This window comes from Diadema antillarum, unplaced genomic scaffold, assembly GCF_040938485.1.
Source record: "Diadema antillarum isolate AM-2024a unplaced genomic scaffold, OU_Dant_1.0 seq00000835_RagTag, whole genome shotgun sequence".
In the NCBI taxonomy this organism is placed as follows: Eukaryota; Metazoa; Echinodermata; class Echinoidea; order Diadematoida; family Diadematidae; genus Diadema; species Diadema antillarum.
This window is the reverse complement of record NW_027271711.1, coordinates 1,175,847-1,191,513: the sequence shown is the minus strand read 5'-3', so window position 1 is coordinate 1,191,513 and position 15,667 is coordinate 1,175,847. Positions and strand designations below refer to the sequence as shown.

The 15,667-nt window shown below is 39.3% G+C and overlaps 1 protein-coding gene across 1 annotated transcript in view; it reads left to right on the top strand.

The window, feature by feature from the left end:
- Positions 1-15,391, top strand: part of LOC139740101 (CUGBP Elav-like family member 3-A) — a 206,999-nt gene extending 191,608 nt beyond the window's left edge. Inside the window, 7 exon segments of the mRNA XM_071650687.1 lie at positions 2,911-3,000; positions 3,462-3,495; positions 3,497-3,531; positions 3,534-3,563; positions 7,902-8,045; positions 13,023-13,197; positions 15,274-15,391. Of these exon segments, the coding sequence (XP_071506788.1) occupies positions 2,911-3,000; positions 3,462-3,495; positions 3,497-3,531; positions 3,534-3,563; positions 7,902-8,045; positions 13,023-13,150 (461 nt within the window). The 3' untranslated portion in view covers positions 13,151-13,197; positions 15,274-15,391.
- The last annotated feature ends 276 nt before the right edge of the window (positions 15,392-15,667 follow it).

The following is a 15,667-nucleotide window of genomic DNA, read 5'->3' as shown; positions in this document are numbered from 1 at the left end:
AGCAAGACAACTTGTAGAGAAAAGCAGCCAATATTGGGGGGGGGGGGGGGGGGTGAAGAAAGAGGGGGAAAAAAGGAAAGGAGGGAGAGGGAGGTAGGTACTGCAGATATGGCAAGGTAAACAGAGCAACATAGACAGAAAATGTGCCTGGAACATTTAGAGGAAAACACTCTCAGATAATGGGGGAGATTGAAGTTTGAATTCTTATTAGTGAATTTTGTGGGGGGAGGGGACATGCCAAATATTGAAATTTAGAGTATAACCATTGAAGAGGTTTTGTTTGTTTTTCATTTGCATAGGGAAATATAAAGGAAACAGATGATATTCATCTGTATTGGGAGAACTGTAGATGAGGAAAATATTTTAAAGAGAGTTGAAGAGGAAATCTGAGGAGGATGTTATGCAGTTTGAAGCAGGAAATGATTGAGGGAGGCAACGGAAGGGAGATGAAATGGAGGGAGAGAAAAAGAAAGAGAGAGAGAGAGAAGGGCCAGGTAAGTGATGGTGGAAGGGGGTAAGGACAGAGTTGAGCCATCGACACTGGATGAGAAACCCGCAAGTCAAACATTTGCCTTCCCTGAAATAATTCCATGGGAGCTCAAAGATCCTTACCTCCAAGAATATTTATTTTCAGACATAGCTGAGTGTTTTGACAAACAGATGGTCTATCCATATGAAATCTGACAAATGTAGCAGTGATGCTTCTCTTGAAGTTCACCATACTATCGAGGAAAAGGAATCAAGAAATTCATGTATGACCCTGGTTCTGGTACTTCATGAAATATTGAAGCGTATATTGTATCACAGTAGGCATATACTGTCATGAACTTGTGAAAGTCTGTGACACTAATTTCAGTTGTCATATTTTAAAGTAGCCTAGGCGAGCTGAAAGAAAGGAAATTAAGAAGATTTATTCTGATAACTTGTCCCTTTTTTTTTTTGCGTGTATTCATTGAAGAAATAGATTGAACAGTTTTATCTTGTATTTTGCATCTGTGACACTAATTTCAGTTGTCATATTTTAACGCAGCCTAGGCAAGCTGAAAGAAGGAAATTAAGAAGATTTATTCTGATAACTTGTCCCCTTTTCTTGCATGCATTCATTGAAGAAATAGATTGAACAGATTTATCTTGTATTTTGCAAGCCCATTCATTCTGCATGCCCTTTTTGTAGTGATCAGTGTGATTCATGTTTTCCAGAGGGTAGACCTCCAAACTGTCTATTTCTTGTCTCAGTCGCTGAGATTGAGTATCACAAATACGCATTGAATGCTCTCACACACCTTACTGTAGTGGGGTTAAAAAGGGGATTCATCAGTAGATGAAGCATAATAAATTGTACCCTTAAACTTGGCATGGTACTTGAGCAAATAATTTTCATGTTTATTTGAAGGTATCAATATTAACTGCTGTTTAAATTAAACAAAATTATTGTCATGTTTTTACAAGCGTTTTCATGCACAATGAATGAGAGCAGTCAGAAAAAGAAAAAGAAAAAATATATATATGCCTATATGAGGAGGTTGGGACCAAGCACTTTTCCTCAATATAGCCAATATCTCATTATGTCAGTTAGCTTTAAAAAAAAAAGCTGAACATACAAACACTTATCTGTACATGTGAGACTACAGATCACATTTCAATTAATATAGATAACCTGCAATGTGTGTGAGAGATTTTACTCACCTTTATGTATAAAGGGATGTTTTTGGCCAATGAAATACAATTTTAAGAATGTGTTCCTTAATGAATGTTCAAATTTGTAATAGTTTATGTGCGATTGTGTCATGTTCGTCCGGTAAATGATGTGATGTTACTGGCAAGCATGAGTTGTGTGTGGAAGATTCGAACATGTTAGGCATAATGTGTAGTGTGACACATTTTGTGTTTATGTACAGTATGCGCATGTGTGCATAGATTGGGAATTCCCTAGTAGAAAGCCAATCACAACATCAGGAGATTGCCTCACACCTGCTAAGTCATAATGATGTGGATGCATAGGGCCATATGTGGGCCGTACATACTCCAGTAATCTCTGTGCATGTAGACATACATACACATGAACAACATGCAGAGCTAGGTGGAGTGCATTCTAGAAAATATACAAAATACAGTTTGCCTCACATTGAGCAGTAGAATCTTTGAACATGACAGCACAGGCAAAGTAAAGACATTAATATGATATGGACTGGCCTACTTATGGACGTAAATATGGGTCTCGCACAATAACACTAACACCAGCACCAAACTTGAAATGACGATGATTATCCCTAGGGGCTTGTGTTGGCTAATGGGGAAAAAGCATGTAAATCGCTAACACAAACAGTGGGGCTTGGTTCACACAGACGACATTCAACACCAAGCCCAGCACCAGCAACCGGAAATAAGTCATAATTTTGAGGTCAACCTCCCAACACCAACTGATTTCAGGTTCAGTTTTATCACTGGTGCTCGTGCTGAGATAGCACTAGCACTAAGCACTAACACCGAACTTGAAATCACCCATTGTGGGAGCCAGCGCCTTTGAATGTTGCTACAGGTAAATGGGGCTATGTAAATGCTGTTTCATCATCATCATCATCCTTCCCAGCTCCAGAAGATGATGAAAAAAAAAAGACACGCTTGCAGAAAATACCAATAACCAGATATCAGCCTTATTGATACAATCTGTGCACAATTTGCAAGCCTAATAGAAACCAACTTCTGTGGATTTTACTATGCATGAACACAGCGTCTTCAATAATAAACTGAATATCAATGTTTTATATAAACACATTAGTTACAGATGAATTAATTCTGCAGTGATTTATCAAGGGTAGAGAAAAAGTAGTCGTGACAAGAGTAACAAAGACACATGAAATGAACCTGGTGTGTATTTACCTATTTCTCAACCATTTCCTTTCTTATTAGCTGCCAACCCAGCAGCAGTGGCTGCTGCTGCCACAGCAGTTGCCACTGACCCTCTCCAGCAGGCCTACACTGGGATGCAGCAGTATGCAGGTCAGTCTACGTAGCTTACTGTATCACATTCCTTATATCAGTCTCATGATTTCAGGGGATTCCAGGAGAAATTCAGTGGTAAAGGCTAAGGGTCACTACACATCATCTACGTACGAGTGAATCAAGTTTCACTCTGTGACTCTCCTAGTCGTTGGCAAAAGATTTTTTTTCCCATGCTTTGCCAGTTTTAGCAATAAAAGGAGTTGCTGTTCTTGTTGTTGCGTATTGTTCTACACATTGTCGTAAAACTTGTGCTTTATGATATCTCCACATTGCAAACATATTTACAGTAAATCTTGCACACTGTAATTTGTAGCAACATACTATAATTTGTCATGTGTTGCGATCCTATACAGTGCTTTTGTCTGTCAACCTCGGGCTTCTCATATCCTACGTGTTCCCACATAATTAGCTTGCCTTGAACTCATCACTGGTATCTGTATTATTTTTCATTAACCAAGCTACCTACCCTGCTGCTTTTGGGGGTCTGTCCCAGGGGTTTTGCCACCACTGCCACCCAGCAGCAAGTCATCCCACAGCACCTCAGAGGGAGGGTGAGTATGGTAAATAACACTCACTTCTTTCTTTTTTTCTTATGTTGTGTCTTCCCATTATCACCTGTCTCTCCCTCTAGACAACATTTTCATGCCCCCCTGATTTGTGTTCACAGACCATTTGTGTCACTTCTGTATTCCATTCTTTTGCTCTGTGACAGCCACACCTGACCCATAACAGTTAGCACTGTGCTTGAACTTTGTCACTCTGTGCCAATCAGGTTGACTTCTCCACCCATTTGTTTCTGTATTCAGGAACTTAAGTGTTATTGTGCCTGTATCCTTTCCACAGTACCCAGATTTCACCCACTGACATCATGGTTTGTGTCTGCTTATTTTTCATTTTTCTTCTCTCTTTTCAGCTAATTTTTATCAGTGTTTGGTGTGGTTCTCCTTCTAATGTAATATTTCTTTCTGTCCCTTTAGCTCACCTGAGCCAAAGGCTCAAGTGAGCTATTGTGATCGTTCTTCGTCCGTCATCCGCCCCTTTTACATTTTCATCTTCTTCTTGAAAACCCCAAGACCAATTCTCACCAAACTTGGCAGGTAGCATCCCTAGGGGTTAGGATCTCAATTTGTTAAAATGGGTACCATGCCCCACCCAGGGGGCCCCCAGGGGGGGGGGGCCAAAACCTCCCAAAATTAAGGAATCTTTAAAAATCTTCTTCTCTAGAACCAGAAGTGATAGAGCTAAGTTAATACTATGAGTTAGTACATTAATGACTGTAGTTCCAAGTTTGTTCATGGCGGAATCAGGGGTACCCCCCTTGGGACCCGGGGGGGGGGGGGGGGGGGGGGGGGAGGTCCAAATGGGGCCTAAATTGTACATTTTCATCTTCTTCTTGAAAACCTCGCGATGGATTTTCACCAAACTTGGCAGGTAGCATCCCTAGGGGGTTAGGATCTCAATTTTTTAATATGGGCACCATGCCCCACCCAGGGGGCCCCAGGGGGCCCAACACCCCCCCCCCCAAATTAAGGAATCTTTAGAAATCTTCTTCTCTAGAACCACACATGATAGAGCTAAGTTAATACTATGAGTGAGTACATTGATGACTGTAGTTTCAAGTTTGTTCATGGCGGAATCAGGGGTGCCCCCCTTGGGACCCAGGGGAGGGGGTGTGGAGGGGTCCTGATGGGGCCTAAATTGTACATTTTTCATCTTCTTCTTGAGATCCCCATGACCCATTTTCACCAAACTTGGCAGGTAGCATCCCTAAGGGCATAGGATCTCAATTTGTTCAAATGGGCACAGTGTCCCACCTGGAGGGCCCCAAGGGACCCAAACCTCCCAAAATTAAGGAATCTTTAAAAATCTGCTCTAGAATCAGAAGTGATACAACTAAGTTAATACTATGAGTTAGTACATTAATGACTGTAGTTTCAAGTTTGTTCAAGCAGATCCAGGGGTGCCCCCCTTGCAGGCAGGGGGAGGGGTGGGGAGGTCCAAATTGGGGCCTAAATTGTACATTTTCATCTTCTTCTTGAAAGCCTCATGATGGATGTTCACCAAACTTGGCAGGTAGTATCCCTAGGGGTTACAATCTCAATTTGTTAAAATGGGCACCATGCTCCACACAGGGAGGCCCCAGGGGACCTCAATCCCCCCAAATTAAGGAATCTTTAACCCTAAAAAGACTGGGCTATTTTGGTAGCTCGAAAGACTGGGGGGGGCCTCAAGGGCCCCCCCCCCCAAGATCTCGGCCGTGGATCGCGCGATCGCCGCGGAACTTTGCACAATGGTAGCGTGCGATGTAATCTACAAGATCGTGTTTTTAAATTTTCCAAAATAGACTTCTTCTATTTTATTTTGATTAATTATGATAATTTATGCAAGAAATCAGAATCTTTCATCTAAATCAGTAAATAAAGCTCCAAAAGTGCTCATTTTTGGTATAATTAATCTTTGTGGCATTCTTAGCAAATGTACTTGAAAAAAAATTCAGTATCAAAATTAATTTCTTATTTATTTTATTGTTTCATTAATTTCTTATGTATTTCCTTGTTTTTTCGACCTTTTGTTTTTGTTGTTTTTTGTAACAAAATTTGTCACAGACACTTTTTGAAGCATAATACTCCTAAAACAAACTAATTTTAGCCATTGAGAGTAAAAATAAGCATATTTATATGAACCATGTGAAAAAACTCAATTTGCATTGACTTTGTACACAAAATCACATTTTTTAGCCATTTTTGGCCTCACGTGCATGTACAAAAAGTCATGTAACTTCAGAACCGTACTCCCAGGCGTCACAAATTTGGTGTCAAAATGTGCGGGAAACTCAAAAGAAAAAAGTCATGGAGCATCGCGGCGAGAGCATTGCGTGTTGCAGAGTAATTGTGCGACATGTCAAGGGGGGGGCCTCCGAGGCCCCCCCCCCCAGTGCAGTTAGGGTTAAAAAAGTGCTCTTCTCTAGAACCAGAAGTGATAGAGCTAAAATTGATACTATGAGTGGGGGGGGGGGGGGGTCCAAATTTGGGCCCTAATTGTACATTTTCATCTTCTACTTGAGAATGCCTGGTCAAATTTTGGTAGAGCTGTGTGTAATTTAGATTAGTGACTACGTGAAAGGTGAACCTGCGATACTCAGGTGAGCGCTAGACCCGCGGGTCTCTTGTTTGTTTATTTCACCTCCTACACTTTATATCATTCTATTTATTTCACTTTCTTTGACACATAATGTCAGCTTCTTCTCTTCCCCTTCTTCCCACTTCCTATTCTGTCAGTACAGTATGCTGTTCCCCATGGTAAGAATGCATATTGGCTTTTAAATGAAAGATAGTTTGACAATGGGGTACTGTAGAGTTTGTACAGCCAACCCATAAGATAAGGTTTACCATATGATTTGTCTTCAGCTGTGAATGGGAGCAAGAGAGTGATTGTTAGTGTGTAAAGATGTTTGTCTCATGGTAAGTAAAGATATGAAGTACTTTGTTATTTTTACATTGCAGTGTGTGCACTATGGAGAATAAAGTGATGAAATTAACAAAACATAAAACAAAACTTTCCCCCATTCTCTCACCCACCTCAATCAGTCTTGTACACTATCTAGCTGCCCTTTTATCTAAGTGTTTGTTCACTGCCAATGTTCTGTCCTCTTCATTCTTTAAACTACTAACAAATAAACCTTAAGAACCTTAAGCTCATAATGGTTGAGTGAGAGGGATGTTATGTAATTGTTTATAAGTTAAAAGAAAGATCCATAACCTAGTTCTTGATAATTTTGCAAATGATCCTCTTTTTCTCTTTTGTGATTGACTCAAAGAAATGTTTCTTTACTTATTATTATCCTTTTTAAATATGGTTTTGTGGCAATTGCATGAGAAGGTCAAACAATTGATAGTGTTAGTGTAAATTTTTTTTTTTTTAATCTACATTGCAGACCCAGCATTATGTTAAATTGTACATTATGACTTTCTTTTCAGCATGCCTAGTGTATTTTCCCTATTTGTTTTTTATTGTGTTGAGCCTTGATGTTGATGCGAATATTCTTGTTAAGATTTGTCTGTATCATTGGTTTTATATAGGTACACAGTAAGGTGTCATTGTAGAAAGATAAGTAAAGCCAGAGGTTCATTTGGACTGGACAGAAGTTTAATCGCCCCCCCCCCTCCCACCCCCATTTAAAAAAAGAGGAGACAAATAACTGTAACCCCTTTTGAGTGATGATAACGAAGTGCGTATAAACTCAGAGTGTGACATCATGGCAATATCTTATCACAGAACCTTTTTTGTTGTTGATTGCCACAAAATGAGAAAATAAATGAACATTGAAAGGTTTTTCTTGCTTTATGCACACCTCATTCATCACAAAATGCTTATGTGTATCACTTTTGTGTAGATCCAGGACATTTTTTTGTAATTTATTAATTTTCCCCTTTTAGTACTGCCACCTTTAATCCTTATTGTGCTTTGATGGCCAATTAGCATGCAAGCTGGAGTGCTTTCTTCACCAATTCGCACAGATGTCTAGAAACAAATTGTCAATGAATGGAGATTACCTAATACCCAGATCCCTACTGTGTTAACTTGGCCTTTTTGTTGGACTGAGGCACACTGCTACATCTGAGTGAGCTTGCTAAATTTACACTAAGGTCAAGTTAAGCTAAGTGCCTGGGTACATAGAGGGTTAACAATTAGTCAGTATGTCTTGAGATATTTGCCTACTGTATAAAAATTCAGAGAACAGACAAAGTCAGTCAAATCTTCACCTGTCTGTCTCTCACCAAACATGCCTGGAAATTAAATCATTTGTCACAGACATAAAGTTGATGGTCTGTTCCAAACTGGTAGTGAAATTAATTCCTGATGTGTGAACCCAGACTGTTGTGCATTCTTCCACCCAGGGCCAGAAGGATGCAACCTCTTCATCTACCACCTGCCTCAAGAGTTTGGTGATAGTGAGCTGACCCAGATGTTTATGCCCTTTGGCACCGTTATCAGCTCAAAGGTGTTTGTGGACCGCGTTACCAACCAGAGCAAGTGCTTTGGTGAGACCATGAAATGTGAAAATGTTTTGTGAAGTGATGAACAGTGATTTTAGTAGTATTTTTATTAAACTGTGTAAGCTGTCATTAACTTATAACCTATTCTTACCACTCGGTTTTTGACAGTACTATTAATTATCTAGCTCTTTTCACAGCTTTAATGTAAAGGTGCAGTAGTACAAGTAATCATCCCTAGCAGTATGTCTTATTATGTACAATTATTGATATTTCTGCTGTTGTAATGGAAATGACACTTTGCTGATTACCCTTTTTCCTTGTTGATAGCAATTTCTTTTGATGGCTGAGCAGGCAAAGCAGAGCACCCCAATTTACATCTCATTATCTGTCCGTTCTATCTAAATTACCAATGGATGTCTTCGCCTGTCCATAGACCTGGCCAGGGAAAGTAAAATCTTTATCTTTGGGTGGCATCGATATGCAAAAATAGTAATGATCTGAAACCTTCCTAGCTATCTAAGTTTTCCGTGAACTTAATATGAGTGCAAAATTATCAAATTTGAAAACATGAGATACAAACATGTTTGAAATCAGACTCACAAGAGATGTTCACTCATTTATTTTGTGATTGTCCCCTGGCTGGTACTCTATAAACATGATATTTGTAAACTGATTCATGAAGTTCCAAGCCATACTGTAAAACTGGATATTTTTGCGCGAGTGATTTTTCGCACTTGGCCGGGTAAGATGGATTTCACATGTTTTTAATTTCGCAGAATCAGGACATGAACTACTGGAACATATGGTATGCAAAAGTATTTGCGTAATTTTATTTTTGCGCTGGTGTCTGGTTGCACGAAATGCGCGAAAAGTTCCACACCGTGAAAATTTCCACTTTTACAGTATATGGTAGCAGTTTTAGCTTGGACCATCATGTTGTGGAGTAACGGTTGATTATACTCCATAGGTCTACGTAGAGTTACTCTACTCACCGAGAACAAAGGCGTAGACTGTAGAGAATGTCAGGAGTAGACAGGACTGCTAGCTATGACACAGGCTAAAGGTCGGAGGCCAGCCGCCGAGCCGAAAGTCCCGGGCGAACCACTGCGTTACCGCAGGAAGCGAAGCATCCGCTGGATTAGCGTGGCAAATAACCGCGTAGGTTAAGTCCACAGATATTGCACAATCCCGGTAAAGAACCATGAAAAAGAATGGCGCGTTCCTTTCGCGTAAATGCAATCCAATTAAAGCAGGAATAATCCGAGCCATGGCGAAGTCAGAAAAACTGCTGATGCATGCACAGTTCCATGAAGAACAGTATATATCCAATAAGATATCCACGGAAGGTGAAGCTAAAAAGGTTCCCGTTGATAGCGATACGATAGCGACTAAACTCTTATGAATTGACTGCAGGCCTACGTGAAGTTAAAGGGACATTCCGGACGATTTTCATAATTTCACATCATGAAGTACATGAATCAACAGCTCCATGTATAGATTCGTGGAATTTATTGTGGTCCTTGAGCAGAGAAACCAATAAATTGAAAATCTTAAACAAATTACACTGAACAGTGTTGATGACATCAGAGCCTCATATATTTCATAAATGTAGCAGTGTAATTCCATTACAAGACCACTTGCTCAACAAGTTCACCTGTGAAAATCTATGCATGCCTTCTTCTTTTGTTCTGCTTCCTTGAGCCCCAACTCATGCATTCTTATTATGCTTATGGTGAGGCTGGCATGTCATCATCCTTGTTCATTGCAATTTGTTATAAATTTTGAAAACATTCTTATTCCTTATCCCAATCACTAGAAATTCTGAAACTCTGTACTCGGTTTAACTGATTTATAGCTGTTCAAATGTAAAAGTCTGAAAAATCATCCGGAAGTCCCCTTTAACGTGACCAAGTACTAAGAGCAAAGTGTCGAGCATGAAGAAGTGACTTTGCCAGCGCGGCTTCGGAAATCGGTGACCACGGCGGACAAACAACGTTCATTGGTTGAACTCAATCACGCCGTGAAAATACGCTGATTTCTAATTGGTCCGGCGATGAAGGTGAGCTCTGATTGGAGCCTCAGAAATCTTAGTGAGATGGAGCGAACACCTGGAATGTTGAATGTTGACACTCGCTAAAATGTTACATTGGCGCACGAAGAGTGCTAAACCGAGGTCAAAGCACGTCTACCAAGCGCGTAAACACCGGAACTTGAATATAAAGGAAAACAAAGGAACTAGGTCGTCTCCTGACCGCAACTGTTGTGTAGCCGTCAGTATAAAAATGTGCCAGGTCACTACAATGTAATATTCAAGATATCAATGCTTTTCTATAGGGCTTGATATGAAAATTTTGAGTAAGCAAATTGGCTTGTAGAGAAAAGAGCACATGCTCAGTGTCCAGTGCTGCAGTAGATCGCGGGAACATTTTGCACAGCTGATAATGTAGAGAATTCCGCTGCTGTGGTACGAGTGTGGCTCTGAGCTGCAGTTGTAGATGCATGCAGCATATGTACATGTATCACTATCAGCGGTGCATGCATCACACATCGTGATTGTGAATGTATGGGACTGCCCTAAGCATCATTCTCTTTTTTGCACAATCTGAACCTGACACAAATCTAGTCGGGTGAATATCTTTGCAAAATTTCATGGGTAAATGAATTAGGTCTCTATTATTTGATATATTGACAAAACTTGGCAGGTCACTAGCAAAAATCATACAATTTTAGATGGATTCGACTTCAAATTTTACTCAGTTTTCTATGTCAAAATATCACTAAAATGTCTTTTTCTGATAGTGTAATACTTTATCTATGTGTATATGAGTATGCTTGTATATTCATCAAAATTCATATCCAAGCTTAGTTTCCAAAAATTAATCTTTTTTGAGTTTTGGAGTTGGAAAATTATTTACTTTCTTGCACTGAACAAAGATGTGATGTTTACTTTATTCATATGAAGTGCTGCACTCAGTGGATTTCGGCCCTGTAATTGGTATGCTCCACTGCGCCTGTGAATGTCTACTAAAAGGCCATGCAAATGCCAGTTCAGAGTTAGGCCATGTGCACATTGGTGCAAATGACCTTTCTGCTTTCTCAGTTGGTTAGACACTTCACCTATTTTCAAAGTGACATAATGCATTTGCAAGCTTGCCCTACATGACAATTTATGGAATAACATGTTCAAACAAAGAATGAACTTGTGTGCAACAGGTGACCAGAATGGTCCATCAATCAACACTTAGGGAAGTATTCATTTTATTGTTTTGCATTATTGATATGCCAAATTCCATGCAGCGCGCGGTCAGGTTGATGTATCTGACAAGTGCCATTTATGAGGATTACATGAATAATCATCATATCACACATTCTATCTCGGTTGATTTAAAACCAACCTGCCCGTTAATACAAATGACCTTTTTCTGCTGATGTGCAGATTCGAACTTGGAACTGGCTTATTAACCCGTTCCTTCCACATATCTGACAAGTGCCATTTATGAGGATTACATGAATAATCGTCATATCACACATTCTATCTCAGTTGATTTAAAACCAACCTGCCCGTTAATACAAATTACCTTTTTCTGCTGATGTGCAGACTCGAACTTGGAACTGGCTTATTAACCCGTTCCTTCCACAATTCTTTGAGTGTCTTAAATGCCCCAAAACGAGATTCTTTTTTGCCCGTCGACAGAGAACGGACAGGTTGGTAATCCACCTGAGCGAAAGCAGTCAAGCGGTACATGTATCCCCTTTCCACGGTCAACTACATGTGCCAGTGAACAATGAAAATATCGATTGAGTGCAAGGTATGAATAGAGCGTGCGCTGATGGGCTCACAGACTCTTTTGTTCTACACAAACCGGGCACTTGATTGGGATGACTGAGGTCAGCGAACAGAGAAATCTACTCGAGCTCAGCTTCTATCGCTATGTACATGTTCATACAAGTTTTATAGCAAAGCAGGCGCAAACTAAATCAGAAAAAGGGAAATAATGCTGTGATATACATATTTTTCAAAAGAAAGAGAACATATGTGGCCCGCTACAACAAAAGGACCTGAAAGTCGGGGGGGGGGGGGGACAATTTTCTGAAAATGGCATGACATTATTCCTTTACTCTTCTACTTTAATTTCATATATAGCACAACTCATGAAAGTACTCGGTTGCGGAGATATCGATGATTTTATTAGCGCATGTCAAGTGGTTGAGGAAATATGAGTTTCGAGAAAAACGCCTTCAAAGTTTTCCTTCCGACACTATCATGATCAAGGGGACGCAAGACAGTTTTCACCACTTGACAATTGAAGGCATGCTCCTAGCAACCTCCGCGATGTTCATTCAAGCTTAGCGCCAGCAGTTTACGCACGACCAATCGGTAATCAGGATGCCACACACTGACCAATAAGATCACTCCCTCGTTGCTAGGGGTGGAGTCTAGCTGCGGCGCTAAATCCAAATCTTCTGACACGATTCTGTTACATTGAAAGTCGGAAAATCATGGCCCAGTAAAACGCCAATTTCTTGCCTTTCCTTTGATCATTTAGCTTCAAAATTTCGGCAGATGATAGACAAAACATAATAGACTACAAAATTATGCCAAAAACAGAAATCTGATTGTTTTGACCAATTTTAATGATGTGACTTCAAACTCGATTTCCTCGGCTCGGCCATCAGCGACTTTAGGATCCTTTTGTTGTAGCGGGTCACATATGGTCATAGAATGAACTCTTATCTTTTTATCAAACCCATTTTTCAGGGCATTGCAACACAAAGAAACATGAATTCAGGCCACAAAAGTAGGCACTCTTATTTTCATCTTGGGAACCTGGTATACCAGGTTCCGGTACAAAAGTATATCAGTTGCTCCCAGTAAGGAACGGGTTAATTGACCTTCATGTTGAAGCTTTCTCTTCATAATTGAAGTTAGCTCTGCTGGAATTATTTCATGTTAGTCACCTCCCCATAGACATATCCAGCTTTGAGACCAGAGTGATATACTCCTCTCTTTTGTGCTTTCAGGTTTTGTGAGTTTTGACAACCCTACGAGTGCCCAGACAGCTATCCAGGCTATGAATGGTTTTCAGATAGGAATGAAGAGACTCAAAGTGCAGCACAAGCGTCCCAAGGATGCCAACAAGCCATACTAGAGAGGAAAACAGGTCAGAAGGAGATAGGAGCAAGATGCCTAGAGCAGGTTAGTGGAACACTGCCAAGTTGGGTTTGGGAGGATGAGATTATTAGCAGGCTGCGTGACTGGTAATTACAACCCATATGATGCAAGTTTTATGCTGTGTGTTCAAAGAGATCATTGTAGAATTCTCTGTCAGAGTGAATAGCATTTACTCCAGTCAAATCAGTGGTACTCAAGCCTGCCGTTTATTTCAAAGTGTCTATATATTAGTTATTTTCATGAATGTGTAAAAGAGAATTGTATACAATTTGGAGGAATTAATCAAGATACACACATTTAAGTACTCCAATCCTGTAAGCTGATGTTCCTTTTTAGTGTTCTTCGAAGTACTGATTTTATTTGGCACACCTTATCCAATAACCTCCCAATTTTGTCTGAAGACGTGCTTGGTAACAATACAGGGTGTCTCAAATAAAACTATACACTTTTGAAATGGCTGCCAAATCAGAAATATATGATTCTGGGGGAAAAGGTTTATATGTATGGATAGCTTATGGACTCAACTTTCATATGACACCAAAAAGTTTACAAATGATTCATGCTTGAATGAGCAGTGCTCACTTTTGTAAAGGGTATGAAAATTAGGCTGCGCAGGAATTAGCCTTATTTGCGACAGGTGAGTCCATTGGAGCTTACAAAACTGAAGTTGATATGAAAAACTTATAATAAATTGCGATCAGTTTGGGTTTGCTGAGTGAATTTTATGGTTTATTAAACCAAACTTTTATGCCTGAGTAAAGCGCAGTTGCATTTATGTTGTTGTAGCATTACAAATTTCCCTGGTAGACACAGTGGTGTGTTCATGTGAGTTAGCAAAATTTTCAACAAAATGTATTTGAATAATGAATTTACATCATCCCCATCTGGTTATTAAGTAAATCAATGAACTATTCTACTAATCTGAAAATAACTGCAATGTGGGGCGAAGGTTTTCATTCAAGTCACAGATGTAAAAAATAAGAGTGTGTAACATGGAAATTGCAACATGTACCATCACCTCATCCTTACTCACATGAACACACCACTGAGTCTACCAGGGAAATTTGCAATGCTACAATAAAATAAATGCAATTGCGGTTCACTCAGGCATAAAAGTTTGGTTTAATAAACCATAGAATTCACTCAGCAAACCCAAACAGATCGCAATTGATAAATTTATCATACCAACTTCAGTTTTTTTAAGCTCCAACGGACTCACCTGTCGAAAATTTAAAAGGCTAATTCCTGCGCAGCCTAATTTTCATACCCTTTACAAAAGTGTGTAGTGCTCATTCAAGCATGAATTATTTGCAGACCTTTTGGTGTCATATAAAAGTTGAGTCCATAAGCTATCCATACATATAAACCTTTTTCCCCATAATTATATATTTCTTATTCGGCAGCCATTTCAAAAGTGTATAGTTTTATTTGGGACACCCTGTAGAGGATGTATCATGCATTTCAGCAGACAATGATCAGAGGTCAGAAATTCAAATAATCCTTGAATTTCTGTTATTTTTATGCGTGATATGTAACTTGCCTTCATATTATCTGATTCTAATGAATCCATGAAAGGGTTGACCACACTATCTGTGGTACATTTTCTTTGTTTTTACCTCATTATTCATATCTTTGTGTGTATCATGTACATATATTTGCTATGACTTCCCATGTTATGGGAAATTATGAGCAAGCTAAAAAATAGAATATTCACAATATCCTTGCTCAGTCCATCCAATGCAAAGAATTCACTTTCGGCGATGAAGCAGTGTTCTGTAACGTTCAACTGACCTTTGTTGTTATTTCTGATTATCAAGAAGGCTGCACAGAACTTCAATTTAAAAAAAAGAAACGAGTGAAGAGCTGTAAAAAAAAAATATATATATATATTTTGGCTTTTGACTAGTCGTAGAATAACCTTCAGGAAATTAGAGTGACTTTACTCCATGACGGAATGAAAAAATATGATTCAACTGCAACTGATTTTATTTCCTTGATTTGCCATCCTACCTCAATTTCAGGGCTTCTACCTCCATGGTTCATATCTGACTACATGATATCTATAGACAATTCCTCTTTCTTCTCACTTATTCTACTCAGGCTGTGCCAGGCTTTGGAGTCATCTTCTCTTCCAGCATCTGAGGATAACCATTTCTTCTTCATATCTACAAATTTGATTCCATCCTGTGTAAAAGCAACATGTGCATTGATATGAAAGAGTAATCACTCTTTTTTTTCAATCTGATATGAACAGGAATTTGAAAGAATAATGATTGTGTACATACTCTATCAGGTTTAATTTGGAATTTTTAGGACATTTGTAGCATTTGAGCATACACACAGATGTAGCAAAGGATTTCTTAAGCAAGGAATGTTTAATTGATTATTTTGTATATATGATTTTTCTGTTTTTTTGAAATTTACAATTGTATACAATGAGTTGTAGAGATAATCACTGAAAGCATTTGATATATTCAAAGATTTGACTGTAGAG